Source organism: Limanda limanda, chromosome 1 (genome assembly GCF_963576545.1).
Source record: "Limanda limanda chromosome 1, fLimLim1.1, whole genome shotgun sequence".
In the NCBI taxonomy this organism is placed as follows: domain Eukaryota; kingdom Metazoa; phylum Chordata; class Actinopteri; order Pleuronectiformes; family Pleuronectidae; genus Limanda; species Limanda limanda.
In genome coordinates, this window is record NC_083636.1 from 35,069,770 (window position 1) to 35,096,902 (window position 27,133).

Genomic DNA, 27,133 nt, shown 5'->3' on the forward strand with positions numbered 1-27,133 from the left:
GTTTGCCGCAGATCGAGAGCTGAGACGTTCAGAAACCAGAAAGTGAAGGAGACACTGACGAGTCTTAAACTTCTGAAACTGACGATGAACACGAGATCAAATACATATCAACCCCCCCGGCCTGAAACTGCCACGCTGGAGCACAGAGGCTGACCACTGTTGCCAGGAGCCACACTGTTGATGATGATATGCTGCTGCTGTTTCTTATTAAGCATCAACACAGTCAACAGCTGCATTTCTAACTTTATATATATATATATATAAAAAAAATAGAAGAAGAAGAAGCCTATTTTCCTTTAGTGACGACATTTGTAACAATGATGTTGTTTCTGACCCGATGGGCAACGTGATGTTTGTGTCATTTTGCTCAGACACTATTTATAATGGTAGCATTTAAGAGGAAACGCATTTGCACCAACGACCCAATGCCAGCAAACCACACACACAACACATTCCTTTATAATGCCGAGAAGCACAAATACAATTATAGCAATATGGGGAATATTCCATGTGATCCTGTTTGAAGCTGTGCGTTTGTGTTTTGTGCATACTGTTTCTCTCTCTGCACTCTAAACTGTAGAGTTATTATCTCCCTCATTCAATCTTAAAATAAGTACATTAATAATATATAATTTAATATATATATATAAGCTTATTTTCCTTTAGTAAAGGCATTTCTATAATTCTGATGTGGGTAATTTGATTTTTGAAACGGTTGTTGAACCCTGGTTAGGGCGAGCCAATGTTTTGTAGTTTTATGTAATGTAGCACTGACGCAGTTCATTCTGCGCATCTTACTGTGATATATATATGTAACCTTCAGTGTGCATAAGGTAAACAGATTATTTACAACTGCAACATTTCCTGACTACTGTGAAGGACCTTTTTAAAATTCCAGTATATTTTCCTAATTCTGAATATTACTTTGCATGAATACTCAGAATATAAAAAACCCCGTCTCTACCTAAATCACAGCGGTAGATTATCAACAGAGACTTAAAACTACAGCGGAAACATGGACGTTATTGTTGCTTTAATTATTATCAGAGACCTTCGATACGTGTGCTGGTTTTGGGGATATTAGGAATCTACTGGTTCTGAAGTGGTTTTCACTTTGGTGCAGCATTTTCACTTTTAACTTTTGATACCTCAAATTCAATCGAACCATCAACCTCAGCCATCAGCTGCCCCTTCAGCACAATCTTAACATCTATGTCTTTGTCCCCCCCACCACCTTTATTATCAATATTCTAAGCCGCATTAGCTTCTTTATGACAAAAAAAGCCAAAGAAAGTTTCTAAAAATGTTATTTGAGCCTCATGCAGTGAATTAAGATTATGCAGTATGTTCTAGAAATATGATTCATCGGATCTTGTTTTTAAAATGGCTGTTTTCGAAATGCCCTTTGGTTCCTGGGGCAGAGAAATTCTTACTGACTGTTCCTGACTGGGCATGGGTATATATGCATGTTCTAAAGCTAAGATATTCTTCTTAAGGGAAATCTGACTTTGTGATTTTACTTGTCTTAACTGTGTGAAACTATGCATGCTAGAAAACAACAGCAATTTGTAGCATAAAATAAAGATAATATAAATAAAGATTTTTATTGGACAGACTAATGTGTGTTTCTTCTCTTGACTATTCGGGACTCAGCAAATATTCGTGATGGAAAAAACTACAATATAACTCTCTATAGCTACACCATGCTTTACATGAACATGGGAATAAAACAAATTTAACAGACTTTAACTACAAACAACATATGTTAAATCCATATCTGTTACCATAAAACAGCTGGTATCTTTTAAATATTGCATCATTTTGCATTACAATTCAAATATACTGGTGATGCGATGGTTATTTCCCAGTCTTTGGTTGTTGGGGGTTGAGAGTGTGGTGGGTGCTCTACATTAACGGTGTGTATGTGTTACAGTATACGTACTTGTTGTAAACATCTTGATCGCTCCCTGGTGGCCAACACACTCCATCACACACAAGTCTCCATGGACGCTTGAAGGTTTGCTCCTCCTTCTGTTCCTTATCCTGCAGCACCATCATCAGGAGGAGCTCATTGATCTGGATATATATATATATATATACATATAGACTATTGGTATTGGATATAAATGGTGATGGGGTTGTGGGACTAACTGCTGCAGAAACTTGGGCTGTGGAGGACTTGTGTTCGCTCTGTTTTCCTGCTGTTTGAAGCTGATAACAAACAAACACAGAGTGTGAGAGATCCCTGAGCTTCAGTCAGGACATGAGACCAGATGGAGAAACGCCTGAGACCGTCTGTCGCTTCAATCCTCCCCGATCAGCACTGACGCTTAGTGCGTTAAGTCCGGAGCCTGGTCAGAGCTGCTTCACTTGGAGAAGTTGTGCTAATATGCAGCTACAGTGCTGTGACTAGATAACAGTGAGTCAACTGAACTCTTTTTATCACTCTGGGGACTTTTAAGTGTTTACCATCTTTATCGTTTTGTTTTATTGTTTTATTTGTTCCTTTATTTAACCTGGAAAACCCAACATCTCTTCTGTCAGGGAGAGCTGGCTCAAGGTGAGCAGCAGTGAGGTAAGAGATTTTCAAATATATACATACAAACAGGTTCGAATCAGATAAGATAAGATAAGATAAGATAAGGTACTCAATACTTGAGTGAAAGAATACTTATTCTTAGGTGTAAGGAAATATAAAAAATATAGAACAATATGAATGGAATAAAAACGAATATATATACGGTGTCAAAACAAGAAAACTATATGTGCAGTGTGAGAAAATGAACAATAAATCACACAAACAGACTAAGACACAGCAAACTTATTAAAAACAAAAACAAAAACGTATACATCTGTGGCTAAAATTACCTTTAATGAGACACTTTTAAGATGTGACTATATATTTGTACTTTTATTTGTTTTGCAAGAAAATAATAATGTTTCCCTCGATATTACCTCATGTGAAAATGTTATCTATATACATTTTTGGCCGTATTGCCCAGTCCAAGTTTGACACAATTATATACTAGGCTTTCATTTTTATTTGATTTTAATTAAATCTATGAGTATACTTATTGTTTTCTTAATTATTACAATACATGAGATAAACACTGACTGATAATAAAGTGTTATTTTAACTACACAGCTCACAGTTGAACTCTAGCTGTGAGTCAGTAACTCACAATCGACTCCCTCATTATAACTGACTCTCTGCACTCAGCCACTTTGTGTCTGACAGCTCACATAGAACTAAGAGCACTGCTGTCACTTTACAATTGTAATCAACAGTCATATAGTACTCATGCTGTCAGGTAATGAGGCAATTTCACTCTAAAGAAATAAAATGAGGAAGAATTTCAGCATAACAGTCTCTTACAGGGGCACCCACAACCAATGTGTCCGTTTTAAACCGTCGACCAAGATCATAAAATATACGAGTAACATGTCAATATAATAACAAAAATATCACAAGAACATATGGTTCATATTGTGCTTAAACATTGGGAGAACATTCGGGATTATTAAGATTTTACTTTTCTTTTCTATAGTTCCTTTGTCCCACACAGACGATGATCCTCCCCTGATGTCCCCATCTGCTTCAGACACAGAGGCTTCGTGCCGTCCAGGGGACTCGACCTAAAGCTGATGTCTCCAGGGTTGTGTGCGTTGTGGTTGTGTCGCCTCTTGTGGTTGTGTCGCCTCTTGTTGTTAGCATGACTCTGTTTCCTGCTGACAACCTGCTGTGTCTCGGTATCTCCATCACTGTGTGGTTCGGCCTCCTCTTCGTCTTCATGATCGTGCCGTCTGTACTCAGAGTCTCCTTCGGAATGCGCAGACTCTACATGAGGACACTTCTCAGGATCTTTGAGGTGAGCTTGGTGACCTTTGACCTTTTGCATTCACCTGTTATTGAACCAGGGTCTTTGGTGAAATTAAAATGTTATTTTATTGAGCTATTTATTTATTGTACAACATTTTGAGACAAATATCTTACACTATCTTCAAAACATTGTGACAATTATGGACGGTAGAGTAATTAGTAAATTTGACACACTAAAACAGTGGTAATCCTATTTGATAAACACATGCATTCTTTGTTGGATGGGACCTCCGGGTCCCAGCTCAGACAGATTGTAGGACACATGAGACATGTTGGTCCTCTCCCTCAGGGATGTAGGCTTTGGCACAGGCCTCTGGGACAAACAAGCTTTCAGCAATGGGACGGCCAATTGAGATGGTGTACATACATTAGGGAGCTGAGACTCCTGGGACGAAGTTAGATTCATTTTGGGGCATATTGCAAAATGTTTTCCTTCTTCCCTGGAGGTTGTGGGACAGTCGAAGGCAGCTGTTCTAATCCAGTGGTCGCACCTTTAGAATTGGGCTCAGATTGAGTCGTTGTTTGATTCTCTGTAGCAGCTCAGTGGCCATCAGTGGTGTGGTTTAGTTGTTTTATTTAGCGTACACATCGAGCGGTGGTTCTTTTCTCCAGGTCCAGGTGGCACAGCCGTCTGATGCATCTAAACTGTGACCTACTTACGCTTGAGTAAGTCATTCAAAGGGTAGAGGACGGAATTTGTCGAGTGTGGCTGTGAGTTCTCAGCAGCATGTCGTCCCAACCTTCTCTTCTACAGAGCCGTAGACTCCAAGAATCATTTTGCCTTATTTCACCACTTTGATTATATTGTTGATAATGTTGACAATTGTAGGACGATTTTAGGGGGATCAATTGGCAGAAATTTTATAAACTATTCATAAATATGTTTTATTAATAGTGTTTCATTAACTAAGAATCGTTGTATTTTCTTGTTTATTACTTCTAATGCTACTTCGTATTTACTGGTTATTAGTTTATGTGTATGTAAGTCAGCCTCAGTTTATACTCTTACCACGCTGGACATCACACATCAGTGTAAGCGTAAAAAATACAACCATGAATTGATCTAATTCGCTAATCTATTGATCTGAATGTGTTTTCTCCTGAATTAGTGGGCGACGATACGAATGGAGATTGAGGCAAAGAAAAGGAATCAGGAACTCTATAAACCATATAGCAATGGTATACAAATAATATTTTAACATTTCTTAGTCATGAATGCCTATTGTATATATATAGATATATTTTTTTTTTCATTATCTCAAATGTGTGGTTTGTTTCCCTTCCCAATCTCATTGTAGATATCATAGTCAAAGAACCACTATCCTCTTTGCAGCAGGACATCCAGGAGCTTCGTGGTTGTCTGCGCTCAGAGGCGGAGTTCGAAATGTCGGACATCTTCTACTTCTGCCGGAGAGGCGTGGAGAGCATCGTGGACGACGAGGTGACCAAGCGCTTTTCAGCCCAGGAACTGGAAAGCTGGAACCTTCTGACCCGAAGCAGCTACAACTTCCGTCACATAAGTCTGAGACTCACAGTCCTGTGGGGCTTGGGGGTCCTCGTCCGCTACGGGGTCCTGCTGCCTCTCAGGTCAGAGCAACACACAGGTAGAATAATCTCGTGGTCAAATGGCTGACTGGGCAAACAACTGCTTCACTATTCTCTTTCCTGCAGGGTTACTCTGGCAGTCACTGGCATTAGTTTGCTCCTAGTCCTGACAACCTTGGTGGCGGTTTTACCAAACACAGAGTAAGTTTTGTACAGTTCCCATAATTGTTCAAAGCATACGTGAGACGTCCTGTAATCAGACAATCTCAGGTTTAAAACATAGACTGTATGTAAGATGGATGAAACAGGTAAAAATCTTCCAGTTGTACAAAAATGAAGCTAAAATAACTTGGATACAAAGTTTTAGTTTGGTCCATGTTCCAGAGACTAACATTAAGAAGGGGGTTGGTTATGACATATTCTCCAGCCAGCCACCAGGCGGCGATCCAGATGGTTTAAAATGACTATATTTTAAAGTTTAAATAAGTTATACAGGATCTGCAGTGAGTGTTTTTGCATTTAGCTCTGTGTCTTCAGTTTAAGGTTTTATCTGAGTGAGAAGATTCAGATGATGTGTTACCGCATCTGTGTCAGATCTCTCACAGCGATCATCACCTATCACAACAGGTACACACAACCTTTAACATTTCAGCTATTGTTTACATACTGTGATAGTTTTGACTTTAAGATATCTGTGGTTTTGCTCTTGGATGTAAGTTGAGTGTCTGTGTGTTGAATAAACTTGTTTGATCGCAGCGGAAACAAACCTCAGAATGGGGGCATCTGTGTGGCCAATCATACAACACCCATTGATGTCATCATCTTGGCCAATGATGGCTGCTACTCTCTGGTAGAAACATGACTTAACGATTCTGAAATGATCCTGTCACGCTGTTCGAGATGTTGTTGTCTTGCTGAACCAGACTTTGACTTGTGTCTCAGATTGGCCAGGCTCACGGAGGGTTGATGGGAATGATACAAAGAGCCATGGGCAGATCCTCCCATCACATCTGGTTTGACAGAGCAGAAGTCAAAGACAGACACCTAGTGGCCAAAAGGTAGCAGTGCATCATCACTAACCCTAACCCAATACAATATGAAGTCCTTACTGTCTCTACGACCGCTGTATTATTAGTTATTAGTTAGGAGGCCTTTATCAGCAAGTACAAAAATTTAGATTTCAGATTTTAAACAAAATAGCTGTCATCAGCAGTCATTGGTTACAGATTTGGCTCTCTTCTGTCATTTCAGGCTTGGTGATCACGTTGCTGATAAAACCAAACAGCCCATCCTCATGTTCCCCGAGGGTGTGTATCATAATTTTGCAGAGTTCCAACAACTGATGATGAGGATACTTGTAAATACATGAAGTTTGTTGTTCAGTGTACGAGCTCATGGTGTCATCAGCAGGTACTTGCATCAATAACACATCGGTGATGATGTTTAAAAAGGGGAGCTTTGAAATTGACTGCACAGTTTATCCAGTCGCCATCAAGGTAGGAACTTTATATTTGTTTCTACTTTCTGCTTATGTTGCCTGAACAAGGGCTTGATTCGATTGTTTTTCCTTGTCCAAGTACGACCCTCGGTTTGGTGACGCTTTCTGGAACAGCAGTAAGTTTGGCCTGGTGACTTATCTGCTGAGGATGATGAGCAGCTGGGCCATCGTCTGCAGTGTTTGGTATCTACCACCTATGAACAGAGAGGTGAAACTACGTCACAACAAATCATACACCTTTAGACAAACTGTTATTTCCTCTGTCTACTGAATAACTTCCTTTTTACTGTCCTTGTGCAGGAAGGAGAGGATGCAGTGCAGTTTGCAAACAGAGTTAAGGCCGCTATAGCTGCACAAGGAGGCTTAGTGGATCTAATTTGGTGAGTCATTGTTTCATATAAATGCCATGATATACATCAGCCACACTAGATGTGGTAATGGCTGTAGAAAGATGGGGTGGGAGTTCAAATGGCATAAGAGCAGATTATCAGGGACAGAAACAGTGAGGTGTTATGCTCCTGAAGCTGAATTACAGTCTTGGTCAGACACTGTGTCTGAGTCTCTCTCTGTGTGTGTGTGTGTGTGTGTGTCTGTGTGTGTGTGTGTGTGTGTGTGTGTGTGTGTGTGTGTGTGTGTGTGTGTGTGTGTGTGTGTGTGTGTGTGTGTGTGTGTGTGTGTGTGTGTGTGTGTGTGTGTGTGTGTGTGTGTGTGTGTGTGTGTGTGTGTGTGTGTGTGTGTGTGTCTCCCTCTTCCTCTCTCTCCTCTCTGCTCTCAGGGACGGAGGCCTGAAACGAGCCAAAGTGAAAGACGCTTATAAAGAAGAGCAACAGAAGCTGTACAGCAAAGTTCTTGTTGGCGAGCAGGACCAGAAGGAGCAGAGCGGTGACAAACATTTAGAGGATGAAAGTACTGAAGAGGAAAGAAATGACCAACATTTAAGAAAAGGACAATGAGGCCACAATAATGTTTACTTTTACTTTGAAATGGTAAATGTGATTTACCAAAATAAGAATTTATTTTTGGTAATTTTTTACCAGGCCAAAGACAAGCATTGAAGTGTATGTTTTGTTTTTACATTTATCTTTTTATTAGTATTATATTTATACATATTTATTTCTTGATGGATTGATATGTTGTTTATTTTATGTTGTGACCATAGACTGTATTTAAAAATGGACGACGCATCTCCACTTCCTCCCACTATCCAGAAATAAAGCCAAAATATCCTGGAGCTGCGGTAGCAAGGTCCGGCAGATACACATGCCCGACCAATTTTTTTTAGCATCAAATAACTAATAGTCCAAGCAAGTGCACACACACACACACACACTCAAAGACACACACAAACACAAAAGTACTACAGTCGTTACATCACAGTCAGACAGACACTGGCAGTGCCAACACGTGCGTCTCTTTTCTAATTGGCTCCAGACTCTACATGTGTCTGCAGCTCTAATCTTTGCTGGGCATTGTAAGAGAGATCATATACTTTCAGACATTGTGTTTAATGTCAGCCATGATTTGAGTCTGTTGGTCTCAGGTTGTTAGATTTGTCTTTTTTTAAAGAACTTGTGATTTATGTTAATAGAAACTAACCTGATCAGACGGGATGTTAACTTTGTTTCCTTTTTCAAACAGCAGGAGTCAGTGTTCAGACATGAACCGTCCTGATTATTATAACATGAGAATATTTCTTCCAAATGGATGACAGACTGATTCAGAACTAAATAACTGTTTCACACCCACTCAGGCACACTCAGGCCTGTGAAGATCATTAGCACTTATGTGCATTGGGGTGGAAGGATATCAACTCTTGAGAGTCCATTAATGGACTAAAACAGACAAAGCAAAGAAACATGCCCAGAGCCTTCAATCTGTCTCATCTGCAGATGGAGGAGAATCTGTGCAGAAAGTGGCACCGCAGCCTGATAAATATTCAAACTGGAGCAGCATGTGAAACTGAAGCCAACCGTATGAACCCTATCAGCTGTCACAGGCTTGTCAGGTATGAGGTATCCCATCCAAGTAACAGGCTGGTAATTACTAGAGCGGAGAGTTCTGGTGGTTTTAGACAACTTAAATGTTGAGGCAGGAGTAGATGTGACAGCTGATTATCACAGAACAAAACAAGGTGGCTTGTCTAGAAATACAATTCCAGACACTATCACTTGTAAAAGCCTCTGCAAAGCTCTCAGTATGTGAGCCTGAGGCCGCACCAAACCACAGAGGAAGCTATTCTTTTCTTTATTAAGTCATCTGCCAAATCTCCAGCCTGCCCACTTCACTTTTTGACATTACTCCTCTGCCACAATATACACAGTCAGCCTGCAGTGAATCTGTTCTCGATGGATCAGTGGAAAGCTGCAAGCTCGGCACGTCACCGAGGAGGAAACTGCAGGAGTGCAGGTGCTGCAACAACACACTCATACACACTCAGTCACAGGTCATTTGTGAATGGGTCCGGTTTGGATTTAAGTACTTAAGTACATCTCAGCCAATGGCAAAATTTAATTGCAATAGCCCGATTGTAACCAGTAGAGGGCAGTCACTGAGCATAATTCCATATAAAGTGTAGAATTTAAACTCTTTTGCACTTTAAAAGTCAGGAATTGGGCGTGAAAACACTACTCGATACCTAAAGACATTTGTTTTCAGCCGAGAAAAAAGGTTTAGGGGTTTAGTTACTATTAAAGTTGAACGAAGACACGTCAGGATAGGAAGCAGCCATACTAAAAATGTGTGTAGGTGATCGGGGATGATGCTGGTGCAGAGTGACAGGTGTGATCAGGTGTGACCAGGTGTGAACAGGTGTGAATGGGTGTGAACGTGAATCAGGTGTGTCCTCTGCTGCAGTGTGTGATGTGAGGAGAATTATCCACACACACTCACACTCATCATGAGGTCAACCTGTTAATCTGTAGGCGTGTCTTGCCTTATCCAAGGCGTCCTCTCTGTGTGTGAGCCCACGCCCAATCAGCTGTTTCCTCAACTTCAGTCAAGTCAAGGGGGGGGAAAGCTCTCCCTCTCCTCAGACCAGTGAGTGAGTGTGTTTGTGAGAGTGAGCCGGTGCCTGACACCAGTACGGTCTGTCCTCGGAGTTCGATTCCTGCTGTAATCCAGCAACACGTGGCACCAGCATGTCCCTGGCGGATCTGCAGTGGTGTCCCACCAGCGTCCAGGTAACGGTCCTCCAAGCCCGAGGCCTCCGGGTGAAGGGGAAGGGAGGCACCAACGATGCGTACGCGGTCATGCACCTGGGCAAGGAGAAGTACCAGACCTCCGTGGTGGAGAAGAGCATCGCTCCGGTGTGGAGGGAGGAGGCCGCGTTCGACCTGCCGCCGCTGCTGCTGCTGCACCAGGGAGGAGGAGAAGGAGGTGGAGGAGGAGGTGGTGGAGGAGGAGGTGGTGGAGGAGCAGGAGAGCGCGGCACGTTGCGAGTCCACGTCCTGCACCGGGCCCTGGTGGGTCCGGACAAACAGCTGGGACAGGCTGTCATCAACCTGCTGCAGCTCAGTGACGACAAGACCCGAAGCAAGAGCGAGTAAGTGCACACACAGCGGGGGGTCCAGTGTGCAAGTCGCGGTGCCACAGTGCAAAAGCACCTATTTGAAGTTTAACCAAGGCAAAAGTTGTAAGGCAAAATATACTAAATGCTAAAACCACTAATTAAAAAAGGGACAAATCCTGGATGACGCACATCAACGTGTATCTCTGCTGTTGACCCCCTGACCTGATTTGACCAGAGTTTGGTCTTTTTTCCTTTAAAATTTAAGTCGCATGTATTTGGAAGGAATCACAGACTTCTTCACATCATCTGAATGTGTTTTAAAGCATCTGAATGTGTTTTTAAAGCACAAGCAACCCCTCAGTATCAGGCATGTGTTGCTTTCTGCTTTGAGCACAGAGGAACTGATTTTCCTGAACTGCAGGGGAACAACTACTGTCACTCATATTAGACTATGTGACACTGCAGGACAAAACTATAATCCCTATTAAATCCTTCAAAACTATAGCACCAAGTTTGTATTAATATGAATTATGCAGCCTCTCATAACTGCGGATTTGTGGATTCCATATGAAGTTCTTTTGCTTGATTCATAAAGACCGTGAGTTTCTCTCTGTGATTGCAATTTCTTTTAAGTGAGGTATTCACACACACACACACACACGCACACAGACGCACACAGAGCCATGCATCGCTGCACAGAGCCGGCCGGGTGGGTTTGACTTATGAATGTTGCCCACTCGCTCCACTGCAGCTTAAGGGATTTGTTCCCCAGGCTGCAGCCTTGGAGGATGCCAATCAGCATTATTTACTGAGGCGAGTGAAGTGAGCCACGAGATTTACTCTTTCATTGACTGAACTTGACGACAACAACAGAGCGATTTTCTTCCAAAGAAGACCTGAACGTCGCTTCCCTGTGCCCAGTGAATCCCATCTAGGATCAAAACATCACACATTCCGATTTTACTCACACCTCGTACACAAATGTGCAAAGGAGGTGAAGTAATAACATAAAGCTTTGAGTATTTTGTGCAAAATCACCCATTTAATCCTGCACATATTTGTGGCAATAATGGCAGTGAACACGTTTTACAGGCCTTGCTGGTGCTACTGGTCTCAGTAGGCCCGAGTGGTCAAAGAAAAGGTTTCTCATTCTCCTTTTAGATTTAAGTAAAAGATTCATCATCATGTCAGAGTGAGGAATTTGTATTTCAGTAAGAACGGAAAACTTTTGTTGCAACAATAAGCCGTTCCTGGGTATTTCAGTCCCTCGCCATGTGATTGGTATTACACAAAAGCAGACTGCATACCAGCCTGTTTGTCTACACACACACACACACCAGTTCCTTCTCCTCCTCATTTACCATATCTATGATGAGTATGTGCTATTTGGTCCATGCAGCTTAATTGAAGTTAAGGAGACTGTGTTTGTCCTTGGCAGAGTTATGTGCTCGACTGAATCTCACACTCCTCTGTCTCCTTCCTCTGATCTGAAACATGTTCAGCTGAGCTTCACCTGTCTGTGCGTTGCATTATTAATTAGAAAATCAGATACAGTTTCACTGAAGCACAGCTCTTTGTTGATTGAGTATGTGTGTGTGTTTTTGTGTGCACAGGAAACTTGTGTTTTTCGGTAGTAAACATGCTTTAGCTGGTGTAGAGTGAACGCTCTGTTGATCTTACAGTGAGCTCGGTGAAAGCACCTCCTGAGGTTCAAATCCAGCTTTGGCCTCAACATTCCAGACAGTTTTATCTACAAAAAACAAACAGTGCAGTGGCATCAGGGACAGTCCAGCAAGGTCATTTCTACTGGAGAGAATTCCACTGTGGCTGATTAACCGACACACAAACAGGTCTTCACATGCTGGTGGTGCAATACTGTTAGTGCGTAGTGTTTTCAAATCCTTGGAAGAAATGATTCAAGCCATTTTATCCAAACCCATTGTGAACACACGCTGCTTGCAAAAGTAGGAGACACTAATATTATTATTATTATTACCTTCACCAAGGAGGTTGTGTGTTTACCCCTGGTCAGTTGGTTGTTTTTTGTTTGTCTGTAAGCAAGAGTGTGTTTCCACGAAACCTGGTAGAAGAATGTGGTATGGGTCAGGGAAGAGTCCATTCAGTATTTAGTGCGGATGCAGGCTTTTTCTTATCATTTTCCCAGGAAATAATTAATGGATTTTGATGGAAAAGAATCAGGCAAATTTAGGGAACTGATACCATATGAGTGAGTAAAGCTTGATTGAATTCAGAGACTCTCATCTAGTTGATATTATTATAATTGACTCAAAAGGCTAAGTAGATTTCTTTATAAATGTCTTTAAACACTGGGGGGTGCATTAGCACCTCTGATCAATGGCTAATGACAGTGTGTGTGTATAGCAGATGTGTGGTTGTGTTTTTGTTTGTCACTAACCTTTATATTTTCCCAGTTGTCGTGGAGACGAAGATGTTCTATGTAGTGAAATATTTTCTGAGCAATTAAAGGATTTCTCAGCTGTCGTATTTAGAAGTTGTTCTGTAGTATTATGTGAAATTAATTTATACAAAATAAGACTATAAATGTAAAAAAAAATAGTAGTTATAGCTAATTCTTCCCCAAGTTATTGTCAACAGACAGCAGCATGCACGGTAGCTCTTAGGTGTAGATGTTTCCCAGCAGACATTGCAACTTGTCATTGAGAAAGATTCTTCCTCTATCTCCCCATGTCTCACTTACACTATTCAGTTGATAAATGTCCAGAAATGATGGTGAAATAGTGAAAAAACCCCGTCATGAACCCTGCAGTAAAGAGGGACTTAATTACAGCTTCCATCCTCTACAGTGTTTGCTGCAGCATGTATTGTGATCGCTTTTGGATTAAATGTACCTGTCGTCTGTGATACTCGTGTTAAATGAGGATTTCTCTTCAGTTTCCCTCTGCTTCCTTTGTACAGGCGTTTGTTTTGGCTTCTATGCCTCTTGGATGGTGGGGCAATCCGATAAGCTCTGGACATTTTAGCGTTCTTGGATGCTGTCACTGCTTTTACTCACTCAGCTCTTCTCTCCCCCCCCACGCAGCTGTGTGTTGTGATAAGCAGGACTCGGGGCCACTCGGAGCATTGTCTTATCAGCAGTTCAGGCCTCTCAAGGAAGGATGTGTTTTGTGCAGAAGGTGGAATAAATGTACAAACTGTTGAGTCATGCATTATCTTCCTCTGGCTCCAGCAGAGGAAGGCTCTTCCTGCTGTTCACGTGGGTGTGAGGGTAATGAGTTTCATCACATCACCCAGGCATCGATAAGAGAAGGCCTGTTTTAATTCCTCCTCCTGCACGCAGCTCACAAACCCAACCAGCTAACGCCTCAACGCTTTTGCAACTTCCCTCCTGATTCGACTGATGTACTTTACTTCAGTTTTTTCATACGTGGATGTGTTCACTGAATATGTGTTATAGGGAAGTACAAGTAAGGCTTACACTTACACTACTGTGTATTGACATTATGCCATTATACTACCCAAACACACTATATACTTAATCTAGGCCGCAGGTGTTTGTCAGTCCCTGCTCAAATTAGAAGAGTTTAAAACCACAACAAATCATTACAATCGTGATAATTATAGATTAACTGAAATGTAAACCTGGACTTCATTATCAATACCATCATATATTAATGCTATTACTATATAAAGTAACTGTTTAAGCTGTTCTATACTGAACTTTACCAATATAAAAATGATATAAGGTTCTTTTCAGATATTTTCAACTTTACAAACATCTCATTAAAACAGATACCAGGCATCTCATTAGCATACAATCAGCTTTCCTTTTCTGAAATACAGGAAGTAAGATAAAACATGTTCTTCTTTGATAGGGACAACATTAACATTGATATAAGTTTAAATACCACAGACATTTTTCGTAGCAAAAAAAACTGCTGCAGAATATAAATATTATCAATCTAACAGTGTTCAGCTAATGGACGTTCGTCAGACAAATCATGAAGGAGCCTCCCAGCTAAATATTTAAGGCCTTAAATGTGCAAGTTAAATCCCATCGCTCATCAGCTACAGAGGAGTAGAGGAGCTCTGGCAGCATCTCACCCATATCACAAATTCCAGGAGAAAGTTGCCCTCCTTTAGTTTGTTTGTGGCATATCTGAAACATTCCTGAGAGTGGAGGAGGAAGAGGAGGGAGACCCTCTACATATCTGATTCAGGACAAATGAGAGGACACAGAGTATTCCGCTGGGTGAGGTGTTTACTGCAGGGAAAGAAATGCAACACATACATGAACACAAAACATGATGCAATATTTATATAGACCAACGATCATAATATCTGCACATTCTTCTGTATTTAAAGCTACATGTGTGAGCAGAATTTTTTTTCCCCCGCTTTTTAAGAAAGATGAGCCACAGCCACGAGACGGAAATATGTTCTCCCACACACACACAAAACCCCTTCCTCATTTCCTCAGGAATTCAGATTTCAGTTGGAGTTGTTTGTTCAGTGGTGAGCTGACCTCAGATTTCTGCCTGATAGGCACTTTTTATGCTGACTCGTCCTTTTCGTTGTGCTGTTAAAATGTTCTGCACATTCCGAGACTCGTCTCTCAGGACAGGACCACGACACGGTGCAGTGGCGCAGAGTCTCGTCTCAGTGGACTCCTCACACAGTCTGTTTGTCTTCATTTAAAATTGGAGACACGAGGGGGAAAGGGAACGACGTCGGAAAAGGCTAATGATGCAGAAGTTATGTTTTTCAGACAGTGCAAGCATTCATAAGTCCTCCACCATGGACGCCCGCTACAGACAATGGAGGATTATTATTTGAGGACAAACTTTCCCTCATGGTCACATTGCTGGTTTTCCTTAGATCATCACACACTTTCCAAAAATATTCAAGTTGCTGCTGAGTCACTTTCCATTCCCCTCAGGATTGATCATAGTCTCCACAAAGAAAATGACATTGACTAAACATTAACTTCACATGAGGTTTAGCTGTGATGATTGCTTCCACTTTTACAGAATTTACACATAGTGAGTCATATGTTGTGTATAGTTTGTGGTGGAACATTGCTCTGGTCGTAATACTCTTCTCTCGTGTAATTGCAGTCTGTGTGTGATCTTGAAAGCACAGGAGGAATGTGAGCGCTCAGCAGACAGTGTTTCAATGTCCGTGCATTCACACTAAACCCTGTGTGTACCAGATGATTTTTTATTTGATTGTCTTGTTTCTTGGCTCTTGAATCCTATAATTGTCCAAAACATATGTTCACTCCAAGCTAAGATTAAGTTAAAAACCAAAAACTAATTGGATGCTGAAAGTTTTAATATACGTTGGAAGCGTTTCATGTGAAATAGTGCTTGTGTAAGTGAGCCACTGTTCACCGCGCTGAACATTTCAAATGTTCTCATTTTCACATGTATGTTCCTTATACTGTGAATAAAGATGAAATATTATTTTTGAAACTGCGTGCAGATGATGTTAAAATATCCATTTTCAGAGCCTGTACTGTATTTCGATCTGCACGGTTCACTTGTGGTGCAGTCAAGCTAAAATGAAAAAGCTTCAGGTGGCATTTAATGATGCATTTAGAGTTCTTTCTTCAAAGATGGGCCAGTGAAAGTCAGATATTACTTTCCATGAGGTCTTGAGAAAATGTATGTTTAAATTTTGTGTGTCATTAGTCTTTCTCTTGTTTCTGGAAACACTGGAACAATCTCTGTTTTAATGATAATAATCTGATAATCTTAGATGTATGAGCTGCTGTGATAAGATGTATATGTTTGTATTTTATTTTAATAGATATGGACCTTTTTTGTGTATCTGCAGTAAAATTTTATTGATATTTCAGCCATGTAGCTCAGCCCCATGATGAAGATAATTCTGCAGATTCAGGCTTCAGCTGTTTTCAGTGCAAACCCCTGCAGGGTCAGAAACGCATTTTCCAAATGAATGATAATGATGTTCCCTAATAACTGATAATGTAAAATAATATGTCAACTGAACGGGGGTGATGTCAATGTTGTTTAACATCTGGTTGCCGCTGCCCCCAAGTGGTCAAAGTATCAGTTCTTTGCCTAAGAATGTAACAATGCATGAAACAAGATATTTTCCAAAAACATCTGAAATAATGTTCTAAATCAGACTGTGATTACCTGATGCTTAATATGTCTATGAGAAAAATGCCATTCTAATAACATCCCTCTCTTTAACAGATGGTTTAAGTTGCTGGACAAGACCGGCAAGGCGGACAAAGACAGAGGAGAGGTTCTTGTGGACATCCAGTTCATGAGGAACAACATGACCGCCAGCATGTTCGACCTCTCTGCTGCAGGAAAGTCCCGGTCCCGACTGGGCAAGTTCAAGGACAAAGTTCGCGGCAAGAAGAAGGACTCGGACTCTGCGTCTGGCCTGGTGCCGTCCTTCAGTCATGTTCTGACGGACAGCGAGGGGGAGGCAATCGGAGATGAGGAGATGGCTGCTGGGAAGGATGAGAAGAAGAAGAAACATAAAATGAAGTCTTTGTTTTCTTCCAAGTCCAACCTGCAGAAGAACATGTCTCAATCCATGTCTGTTCTGCCCGTGAAGAACTCGTCGCTAAGCGGCAGCCAATCGTCTGGTCTGAATATGGATTCCTCCGAGGGTCAGGAGAAACAACTTTTATTTTACTGAAATATTGTTACTCTTTTTTTTGTTGTCTTTTAATCAAATGCATGTGGATTTTTTTTTTCTCATGTCGTTCCAGGTAAAAAGAAATTCAAGTTCAAGATTCCCAAACGCTCAGGCAGCTCAGACGGCAAAGATTCCTCCTCTAGTCACCAGAAACATGTCGCCGAAGAACAGAGTAACTTGTGCATCAATGGCAGCCATGTTTACCGTGAAGAGCGACAGACTCGAACCTCTCGCATCGGGTCAAACTTCAGTCTGGCCAGTTCAGGCCATGGATCCATGGAAGATGTCCCTGAAAGCTCCCTTCAATCTGTGGAGTCGCTTCAGGCAGTGAGGCAATATTCCGCCTGGACAGAAGAGGAGGAAGAGGAGGAGACGGCTGATGTAGAACATTTGACAGAGGACATGGAGGAACATAGAAAGGATGAAGAGGAAATAACAAGGATGGAGGAGGAGATGAGGAGGAGAAAAGAAGATGAAGATGATAGGAAACGAGAAGAAGCTGTTGAGAGACTGGCTGAGCAGAAAAGGAGACAAGATGAGGAAGAAAGAAAAAGGATTGAAGAAGAGAAGGTTAGACGAGAGGAAGAGGAGAGGGTGAAGAAGCAAGAAGAAGCTCTTGAGAGGTTGGCTGAGGAGAAGAGACAAGAGGAGGAAGAAAGAAAAAGGATTGAAGAAGAGAAGGTTAGACGAGAGGAAGAGGAGAGGTTGAGGAAGCAAGAAGAAGCTCTTGAGAGGTTGGCTGAGGAGAAGAGACAAGAGGAGGAAGAAAGAAAAAGGATTGAAGAAGAGAAGGTTAGACGAGAGGAAGAGGAGAGGTTGAGGAAACAAGAAGAAGCTCTTGAGAGGTTGGCTGAGGAGAAGCGGAGACAGGAGGAAGAAAGAAAAAGGATTGAAGAAGAAGAGAAAGTTAGACGGGAGCAAGAGCAAATGATTTTGAGGAAGAGACAAAAAGAGGAGGAGCAGGTTAGGAGAGAAGAACAACAACAGCGTGAGAGACTTGAGGAGGAAAAGAAGAGACGAGAGGAACAAGAAAGAAAGAGAGTTGAGGAGGAAGTAGAAAGGATTAGGATGGAGGAAGAGAGGGCCCAGGAAGACAGTATGAGAGAAGAGGAGAGGATCAGGAGACAAGAAGAAGAGTCTAGGTTAGCACAGGAAGAGAGGAGAATGGAAGAAGAAAGAATGATTGAGGAAGAGAAAGTTACAAAGGAGGAAGAGAGGAGGAGAAAAGAGGAAGAACAAATGAGAAGACGGGAGGTGGAAGAGTGTGAGGTAAAGAGGAAACTACAGGATCAACAAAAGAAGCAACAGGAGGAAGAGGAAAGGATTAGGAAAGAGGAGGAGATGAGACAGGAGGAAGAGGAGAGGGCTAGAAAAGAAAAGGAAGAAGATGAGAGATTGGCAGAGGAAAGAAGGAAACTAGGGCAGAAAGAAAGGGAAAGGATGGAGGATGAAGAGAGAATTAAAAGGGAGAAAGACGAAAGGATGAGGATGGAGGAAGAGAAGAGGAGGGAAGAAGAGGAAGCAGAGAGGGTTAGGAGGGAAGTCAAGGAGAAGAGGAGACTGGAGGAACAGGAGAGGACGATAATTGAGGAAGCAGAAAAAAGGCAAAGGGAGGAAGCAGAGAGAATTATGAAAGAGGAAGAGGATAGGGCTAGGAAGGAAAAGGAAGAATATGAGAAATTGGTAGAAGAAAAGAGGAAACTGGAGGAACAAGAGAGAAGACAGAAAGAGGAAAAGGAGAGAATTAGACACGAAGAGGAAGAAAAGATTAGGATTGAAGAGGAGAGGAGGACAAGAGCAGAGGATGAAGAGCGGGCTAAAAAGAAAGAAGTAGAAAGATTGGCAGAGGAAAAGAAGAGACTAGAGGAACAAGAGAAGAGGAGGATTGAAGAGGAAAGGAAAATTCTAAGGGAGAAAGAGGAAAGGAAGAGGAGGTTGGAGGAAGCTGGGAGGGAGAAAAGAGAGGAAGAGGCCAGAAAGCTGGAGACGGAAAAGTTAAAAGACGCAGAAGTACAGAAGAAAAAAGAACGTACAACCAAGGAAGGACACAAAGCTGCCGGGAAGAAACTCCGAGTGGCAGAGGAGAATCCTGCAGGAGTCACCTGCACTAATCCCTTTGATGAGACCGGCTCTGATAATCCCTTCGAGGACGTCCCTGACTCACCTGCTGCACCCAAAGTGTCAAAGGTCAAACCAGGGTAAGTACAAGTGGTGTCACACTACATGGATCCAACATAGTGTATAACAAAAGATGTAACACGGTGTGAGGCCTATTGTACGAATGCCATTGATTTTGAGTGTTTGAAATGTGAACCTGATGATGGCGCTAGAGGAAAAGTAACGGGTCGGGAATATCGTACAGCAGAATAAACTATAAATTACCAGTATCATTATAATAACTAACACAACAAAAGGCAGTGGAACTTATTACTTATTATATTAAGTACAATAAGTTCTGTAAGGAAACGTTGATCTGAATGTTCCGTTCTCACGTGTTTCACAGTCAAGTTCCCATTTAGATGCTATTTAAAACTGACACCATCATTAAACCTGCATCAGTCCGTGCTTGTTAGCCGGCGTTAGAGTTGCTGTGAGCTGTGTGTGTCTGAGGGACGGATTTCTTTCGTCATCTGAGACTCTGCAGCTCAGTCGTACCTCATTATATTGAGTGCCGATTGAAGAGGGAGAGGAAATGACCCTAGGCTTCCAGACATTTATTCTGAGTTTGACAGTGTGGGAGGGCAAATTGAGTTTTGCTCGGCATATTCATCTTTCATTGCGACCAACAATAGGTTACGTTTGTTTGGTGGTTGGTTTGTTTGTTTGTTGGGACGCAAGATTACACAAAAGAAAATAATTTTGCTTTATTTGATTGAACATTTTCCATTGATTTAAAAATTTCTCAGAGAATAATTTGCAAAAAAATAACATATCTGGATCGAGTGAATTTAAATGTGGTTTCATGAAGGAGCTGTTGGGCCTTGGTGGAGGTTTACACTCTAGTTACGGCAGTAGGTTTTGTCATATTACACAGCTTTTTAAAATGGGGATATTCTTGCTTATTTTTTTGTTTGAATCCTTTTAATGATTTGTTCTCCCCCAAACATCCTCGATGACTTGTACTTGATTATAATCCTTTGAGATATTCATTAAATAGTAGGAAACAGTAAGTGTGCTGGAACGTTGTATAGTATACGTCTCTTTTCCAGATATCCATCTGCTGTGTCATCAGTGGGAAGCGAGACTCGCTCCACCGATCAAAGGGACCTGATTGGAGCTCAGCGGGACAAGCGACCGGCTCCTCAGCCTCCAAGAGGGAATGTAGCCGAGAGTCCGAGGGAGCAAGATGTCTCCAAACCACATCCGGCACAAACGAACAAGCAGAGTAATGACAAAGACGTCAAAACCGCCAGTGTTCTCCCTCAGCGTTCGGTGCAAGTAATCGCTCCCCTGAGTCAATCCCGAACAGACATGAAGAACCCTCAGAGCTCCATGCAAAGTACTGACGCCAAAGGAGCAGGAGGTTTGGCCAAACACAGTAAACGCCCTGCACCATCTAGACCTTCAGTGGAAGAGGAGCTGTCCTCTGAACCTAAAAGCCTCTCTGTTTCCTTGGGGGTTGGCCCAGAGACAAAACAAGTCCCTGTCATTTATAGCTCAAATCCCTTCGAAAACGACGAAGATGAGCCTACAGCACAAGATGATTCACCAACACCCGGTTCAGTCCACTGGCCACCAGTCGCGTCCCAAGATGCCGCCTCTCAGGCGAAACTCAAATCCTCCAAAATGGCCCGTGCTCCTCCACCTCCTCCCACATCAAGCACTTTAGAACAACAAAACGCCGACGGAGGCCACATTACCGACGCTGCCGGTGTCGCTGCACCCGATAAAGCTGCAAAGCAAACGCGTGCCCCACAGCCAGAGGTCAAGATCACTGCTGCCGTCCAGGACACGTCACTGAAAGAGCCGCAGCCGGCGAGAGCACAGAGCACTGCAGAGGTGACGGGTGTGAAAAAGGAAGGGCCTCCTCCGACGTCCCGCAGGTGAGGCAGTTCAGTTCCTCCACAGAATGTTACGCAGCCGTATTAAATTATACAACACAAACGGCTAGCTGCAAATCTCACACCATACTTACTCATAAGAAAAACCCATCACGCTTCATATTCCTGAAAGTCTTGTACGATTCACCCTTATTATCTTTCATCCTTTAAACTCATACATCATTCATTTTTGCTTGTATTATTTATTGACTCTTATCCGATAAGGTGTGTGTGTGTATGTGCATGAATTAGCTCGCAGCCTTAACAATGACATTTGATTGCTAAATACTGATATTGATGAGGATATGGAAGTGTCATGAACGGATTTTGAACTTGCTCATCTCCATCTTTCTCTGTTCTTCTGTCTCTGCAGGCTTCAGCCGGTAAAACCTCTTAATCCTCAGGAACAGAAACCCGCTCCCGTTGTTCAGTCGGAGAAAAATAACAACTCCACAGAAATTGAGAAGAAAAGAGAAGTTCAGGATAAAACAAAGGTATTTTTCTCATTAGGGAATCAGGGAATATTTATATACTCAATGAAAGATTTAAACGTTGGATACAAACAAAAATGTAACACAAATCTCTCACTTTCTCAGATTCTCTCGCAGGTAAATGACAGTGGGCCCAAAGGACCGTACACCCAGCTGACTCAGAAGGAACTCATCGCCCTGGTGCTGAAACAGGAGAAGCAGCTTTCTGAGAAGGACAAGACGATAGCAGAGCTGGAGCTGTACATCGACAACTTACTCGTGCGCGTCATCGAAGAGAGCCCCAGCATCCTGATGTCATTGAACTCTCTGAAGAGAACGGTGTAGGCGGGATTCCCGCAGATGCTTTTATTTCCATCTGTATAATTAATGTAAACCTGATTGACAACGGTCCCATGACAGTAAACTTCACCCTGAAATGGTAACGGGAGTAGAAGTTGAGGTCTGAGTTCAATTTCATTGCAAAATGAGTAATAGCAGAAAAACAATATATTTAGTAAAAGAAATCTTGCAGTTCCTTTTTTCTAAATATTTAGATATATCTTTTACACTTTTTTACATTATGTACATGTCTGTCTTTGTAACAAATCTTCTTTGTTTTTGCACATGTATTTGTTATAATTATTTTTAATGTCAAATTCTGTCTGTTAATAAAACTTGAGTCGTTAATTGATTTCAATACTTGTTTCTCTTTTTCAAGGCAAAACAAAGTTCATTCTGTCTGTTTTTCTCTCGTCTGTTACATGTCCAGTACACACAAGAGCCTTATTCTGCTCTTTATATGAGCTTGTTCTGTAGATAAAGTTTCCTGCTCTTGTACTGAATGTCAAACGTGTATGTGATTCTAAACCTTAAAAGCACTTTAATGAAGCTCATGCTATTAACATGGTATATACTGCCATTCTCTACTGTACTGAGGTCACTGCTTCATGGTATTAATATATGCAAAATGAATAAACACATGATTAAACAACTGTCTTGATTTTCTGAAATAATACTCAGTGTGATGTCTGTTACAATATTATCCTTTTAAAAGGTTGCATTTTCATAAAAATAACCAACTTTTTATAGTTTCAAAGAAGTTTGTAATTGTCTAATGTTGCGATTTGTGTGAATATCCAAGGTTCTAATAACACAATTATTAAGAATACTCATCCCGACTTTATTTGGAATTCCCTCCCTATTCAACTTTGACTAATCTTCTAACTTCTTTTATATCCCTATAAAACCGCTTGAATTAAAACCTAAACAAATTAAAATTGACATTTACCTTCATTCATATTTATTTAATCAAGGCTATCTATTGTATTCTATATTATATGCATCCATTCAAATGTTTGAAGTGCATTATTAGTAGTAGTATTAGTATGATTACTATTATTATTATGAGTGGTAGTCGTAGTAGTCGTATTTTTTTTTTCCTAGGTCACTTAAAAGAGCAAGCGGAACTTTCGTCCCTCGGAACGTTGTGTCTGGTCGGACACATTTGCTTCTCGCTCCTTCCCCAAACCTGCAGCTGAGTTCACTTGTTGTTCTTTGAGTTTAGAGTCTGTTTGTTTCTCTGGTGACAGCTGAGACCAAATCAACACCAGTCACATGTCTCTTCTTTAAACCTTTAATTCTTTATAAAGCTCTAGTTGATCCACACGATGCCTGGGCCGGGTCTGCGCTGCCCGGGCTGCGGCTCCTCCAACATCATCGACGACGACCTGCACTGCCAGACCCAGCGGGTGTGCGTGGACTGCGGGGCGGTGGTGTCCGAGGGGACGCTGGTCAACGATGTGATGGGAGGAGCAGGTACGAGCAGGGACGAGGACACATAATCCTTCACCTCCATTGATCACACAGCTACATGGACTGGTTCTGTTAGATTATTGATTTGTGTCACACTACCCAAGCCCCTCCCTCCAAACACCAGCTCTCACTGGATCCTTGTCAACAACTCAGGCAATTCATAAGTCCAGTGTCCAGACAAGATTCTCGCTTGGGTTGATTTATTTTCCAGTACAAAGACAAACATACATGTGTTCATCATCCTGGTAAAAATAAACCATGTCCCTTCCTGGTGCTTCACCTGCCACCTGCTACCTCATTTCTGAATCCTTCCTGCTTTGGTGCTTAGTAAAATAAGAAGCAATAATCGAACTACGGAAAAAGTTCCTACGTCTTTTTCATACTACAATTGCTGCTCACTTCCTGTTACGTAATGTCTCATGAAGTACGTTTTCGCTCTCGTTCCATTTTATTTTGATTGTGGTTCTCACAAGACGGAAAAGCAAATGTACTTTTACATATGTGTTAAATACGGGGAAAACATTGTGAAATACAATCTGCAGACAGTTAAAGTAGATCCAATCAGATTGCTGTTTATTAGGAACAGCTATTTAAGTTTGATAGACAGAATATAATAAATCGTCCTTTTTAGAACGTTATAATGAGGGCTGGGCGATCTGGTAAAAAATGATCTAAAAATATAAAAATGTTAATACCAGTCGATTTGGATAATCATCATGATAAATGTCACGTTATTTATTTTATGCTAAATACTTTTGGCGAGGAAACTCTTGATCAACACCAAGAGATTTTACAAATCTGACGTAGATCATTTGTTTTATAATTCCTCATATTGATGTATTGGACTTTTCTTATATTGCAATAATTTTTCAAATATAGTTTTTTTTGTCACACCCTCAATTCAAGAACACATTTTTTTTGGAAGAAACAACACTGTGAGCTTAAATCTGAAGACAGACATTATATTGTACACTAGATCCACTCGGATTGCAGTTTATCAGGAACCCTTAGCTATAACAACCAGGTGTACACCCGGGTGAACGTGCAAAGGTGCTTGTGAGGTGAGAGAGCCTCTCACCTTTCATGACAAAGTATGACGCACGAGAGGGAAAAAACAGGGACACGCTCTTCGTGCAATAGGAAAAGAGTCAATTGCATTTATGAATGATTTACCTGTCATTTAAAAAGCCTTATACTGGCTAATTCTGTTGTAAATTGTATATTTGATCACACTAGCTTTGACTCTTTGTTCATTTCACAGATGTCAGCTACAGCCATACCACAGCTGTGGCCAGAAAACCATGTCCAAACCTGCTATACGGTGAGACCTCCTCCCTCAGAGGACTTTTGTTTGTTATGACCCAGCAACTTCCTCTGTATAACTGAGCCAGTTGCACCCACGTGCTCATTCTCATGTATAATTACAGGTATACAGCGTGTGAGAGCCATGTGTCGGACTCTAAGGGTCAACCCTGAAATAGAGACTCTCTCGCAAACCAATTTCACGCAGGCCTATCAGCATGAACATTTCATCAACGTGAGCCTCCAGAGGAAGGAAGTTCTCGGCGGGTGCTGTGTGCTTGTTAGCTGCAGGCTGCTTAACTGGCCCATCACCATGGGAACCATCAGCTGCCTGCTGGATGCCGACCCAATGGTGCTGGGAGAAATTTATAAAGAAATGGTCCAGACTCTCAACATTACGGCTCCGACGATAAGCATCACTGATGTAATGGAGGCCCACAGTCAGGAGTAAGTGAAGAACAGTTTTCTGAAACAATGATGTATAGAAATTATAGATCAAAAAGATTTTCTTCTTACTTTGAAGATTAGCCACGGATAAATATCCATTCATTTCAAGCACAGACTGTATTTAAAGATGGACGACATTAAAAAGCTCCTCAATAGTGATGCAAATTCATCTGGATCACCCCCCCCTGGTGGCTGGATGCAGTATAGCTCATGTTAAATGTTACACAGATGAATGACATAAAAAGATAGCGGACTGGTAATTGAACTAACATTGAGGAATGTTGTACTTTTTTATGACTCAGGCCTTATCTATAATGTTTATTACAAACTTTCATGATTGGACGGTGATGATTTCGTTAATATATATTTTCTTTGAGTTGATCTTACTGAAATAATGGCTCTGCTGCTTTGCTTGAGAGCGACTAGGTGGAATAACTAATACTACACTACTGCTCTAATCTCACGTGTACATCTAACATGCATTTGTAATGTGTGTCTTTCTCTCAGGTATAAAATTAGCCCTCTTCACGCTCCTGAAGAATTTTCTGCAGACCCTCGGCTGTTGAACAAGCGAGCAGTAGCTCTGGTGGAGCTGGCAGCGGACACCTGGATCGTTACCGGCCGTCAGCCCGTCCCCATCATGATGTCGGCGATCTATTTGGCTTGGCAGTCGCTGAAACCCACCAAGCAACGACTGAAACTCACTCTGGAAAAATTCTGTAAGATCGCCAAAGTGAATAAGCAAAAGGTGGCTATGAAGAGAGTCGCTGAGATGAAGGAGGTGCTGTGTAAGCTGGGCAATGAACTCCCCTGGGTCAGGGAAGACCTGACTCCAGAGAATGTGGTAATACATGTTGAGGATATCCTGCAGCACAGGTTCGCCCTGCTAAGGAGGGCTCTGAGAACCCATGAGGAAACCCAGCTGGAGGAGGGTCGGACCAGCTGTGAGGACTCTCAGAATGAGAAGAGCGTTCCATCTGAAATCCCCGAAATTCCAAATACCTCCTCTGTGGAACGATGCGAAGTAAGAACTGATGTGTTTGAGCAACCAGGAGACGGAGATGATAATCTGTGCACGTCGCCTGAGCCGCACGGCGGCACTCAGGGGAACCAAGAGCCAAACTGGGGGAAGAGAGTGCTGTTTGCTCCCCCGTGTGTGGTTCACCCCAAGAAGAGGAGGAGGGCGCCACATCCAGAGTGCAAAGATGTAACTGGTGATGAAGAAATCTGCGACATTGAAATTGACTCATACATTCGCACGCCCCGAGAAGTGAGAGAATTCGCCCTAGTGCAGCAGATGTTGTCTGAAAAAGAGGATGCCAATGTTTCTCATTGAAAGTTTGTCAATAAAATGTTGCGCAATGTTTTTTTATGTAATTTTATGTATTATTACTTCTGCCAAAGGATTTCTTCAGTTTTAGAGAAGTGTGCGGTAAAGGTCAGGGAGGAAGCCAATTAAATTGTGTTGCAGATTCGGATCAGGAGACAGGAATGTTTTTCCACTTTCTTTAACATTGTGAGATAGGGAGTTGTTTTGTTTTTTAACCGATCAAGGGAAACTCACTGTGAGATGCTGTTCATTCTGAAGAAATATACAGGAAGGGGCTGAGTTTGAATATAATCAATGGTGCTTGCTGCGTTTTACACATTTATGACAACTTGTATTTGACATTTTGAAATGTCACAGAAGGACATCTTTGTTATAAGTGAAATAATTAAAGATGGTGGAAATAGATTTAGTTAAATATCAGTATATCAGAGTGCTGGTATTGTGAATGTGGGCTTAATGTCAACATCATGGCTGAGTGGCCATTTGAATAGAACACTTTGTTAAAAATCAAAACAATTTTTTTGTTCTTGTTTTCACTCCAACCCAGGACATTCGACAATAACCGTCCAAAAACACTTTAAACTCTAAAAGAATGTTATAAAGCCATAATGATGGATACATGTAGACATGATGCGACTAAA

General features: G+C 41.7%; 3 protein-coding genes across 3 annotated transcripts; all 3 read left to right on the forward strand.

The window, feature by feature from the left end:
• The first annotated feature begins 3,707 nt into the window (after nt 1-3,707).
• LOC133006143 (glycerol-3-phosphate acyltransferase 4-like) lies at nt 3,708-7,876 on the forward strand. Its single transcript, XM_061075648.1, has 12 exons — nt 3,708-3,869; nt 4,990-5,059; nt 5,179-5,467; nt 5,552-5,626; nt 5,963-6,052; nt 6,182-6,275; nt 6,368-6,483; nt 6,677-6,732; nt 6,836-6,921; nt 7,003-7,131; nt 7,224-7,303; nt 7,699-7,876. The coding sequence occupies exons 1-12, from the start codon at nt 3,714-3,716 to the stop codon at nt 7,874-7,876; spliced, it is 1,419 nt and encodes a 472-aa protein (XP_060931631.1). The 5' UTR covers nt 3,708-3,713.
• Nucleotides 7,877-9,916: 2,040 nt separating this feature from the next.
• On the forward strand, nt 9,917-22,592 carry LOC133013300 (trichohyalin-like). Its single transcript, XM_061080386.1, has 6 exons — nt 9,917-10,464; nt 16,635-17,062; nt 17,165-19,289; nt 20,301-21,134; nt 21,505-21,625; nt 21,728-22,592. The coding sequence occupies exons 1-6, from the start codon at nt 10,061-10,063 to the stop codon at nt 21,944-21,946; spliced, it is 4,131 nt and encodes a 1,376-aa protein (XP_060936369.1). The 5' UTR covers nt 9,917-10,060; the 3' UTR covers nt 21,947-22,592.
• A 548-nt stretch (nt 22,593-23,140) lies between these two features.
• Nucleotides 23,141-26,897, forward strand: brf2 (BRF2 RNA polymerase III transcription initiation factor subunit). The gene is made up of 4 exons (XM_061075676.1): nt 23,141-23,416; nt 24,675-24,734; nt 24,841-25,162; nt 25,670-26,897. Exons 1-4 carry the CDS (start codon nt 23,269-23,271, stop codon nt 26,496-26,498), a joined length of 1,359 nt encoding a protein of 452 aa, XP_060931659.1. The 5' UTR covers nt 23,141-23,268; the 3' UTR covers nt 26,499-26,897.
• Nucleotides 26,898-27,133: the final 236 nt, after the last annotated feature.

Excerpts from the sequence above, each read along its gene's own strand:
- LOC133006143 (XM_061075648.1), top strand. The coding sequence starts at position 3,714 with ATGACTCTGTTTCCTGCTGACAACCTGCTGTGTCTCGGTATCTCCATC. Across the intron at positions 5,468-5,551 it reads GGGGTCCTGCTGCCTCTCAG|GGTTACTCTGGCAGTCACTG; the intron begins GTCAGAGCAACA and ends TCTTTCCTGCAG. Across the intron at positions 6,053-6,181 it reads ATCATCACCTATCACAACAG|CGGAAACAAACCTCAGAATG; the intron begins GTACACACAACC and ends GTTTGATCGCAG.
- LOC133013300 (XM_061080386.1), top strand. The coding sequence starts at position 10,061 with ATGTCCCTGGCGGATCTGCAGTGGTGTCCCACCAGCGTCCAGGTAACG. Across the intron at positions 10,465-16,634 it reads AAGACCCGAAGCAAGAGCGA|ATGGTTTAAGTTGCTGGACA; the intron begins GTAAGTGCACAC and ends TCTCTTTAACAG. Across the intron at positions 17,063-17,164 it reads GAATATGGATTCCTCCGAGG|GTAAAAAGAAATTCAAGTTC; the intron begins GTCAGGAGAAAC and ends ATGTCGTTCCAG.
- brf2 (XM_061075676.1), top strand. The coding sequence starts at position 23,269 with ATGCCTGGGCCGGGTCTGCGCTGCCCGGGCTGCGGCTCCTCCAACATC. Across the intron at positions 24,735-24,840 it reads ATGTCCAAACCTGCTATACG|GTATACAGCGTGTGAGAGCC; the intron begins GTGAGACCTCCT and ends GTATAATTACAG. Across the intron at positions 25,163-25,669 it reads ATGGAGGCCCACAGTCAGGA|GTATAAAATTAGCCCTCTTC; the intron begins GTAAGTGAAGAA and ends TCTTTCTCTCAG.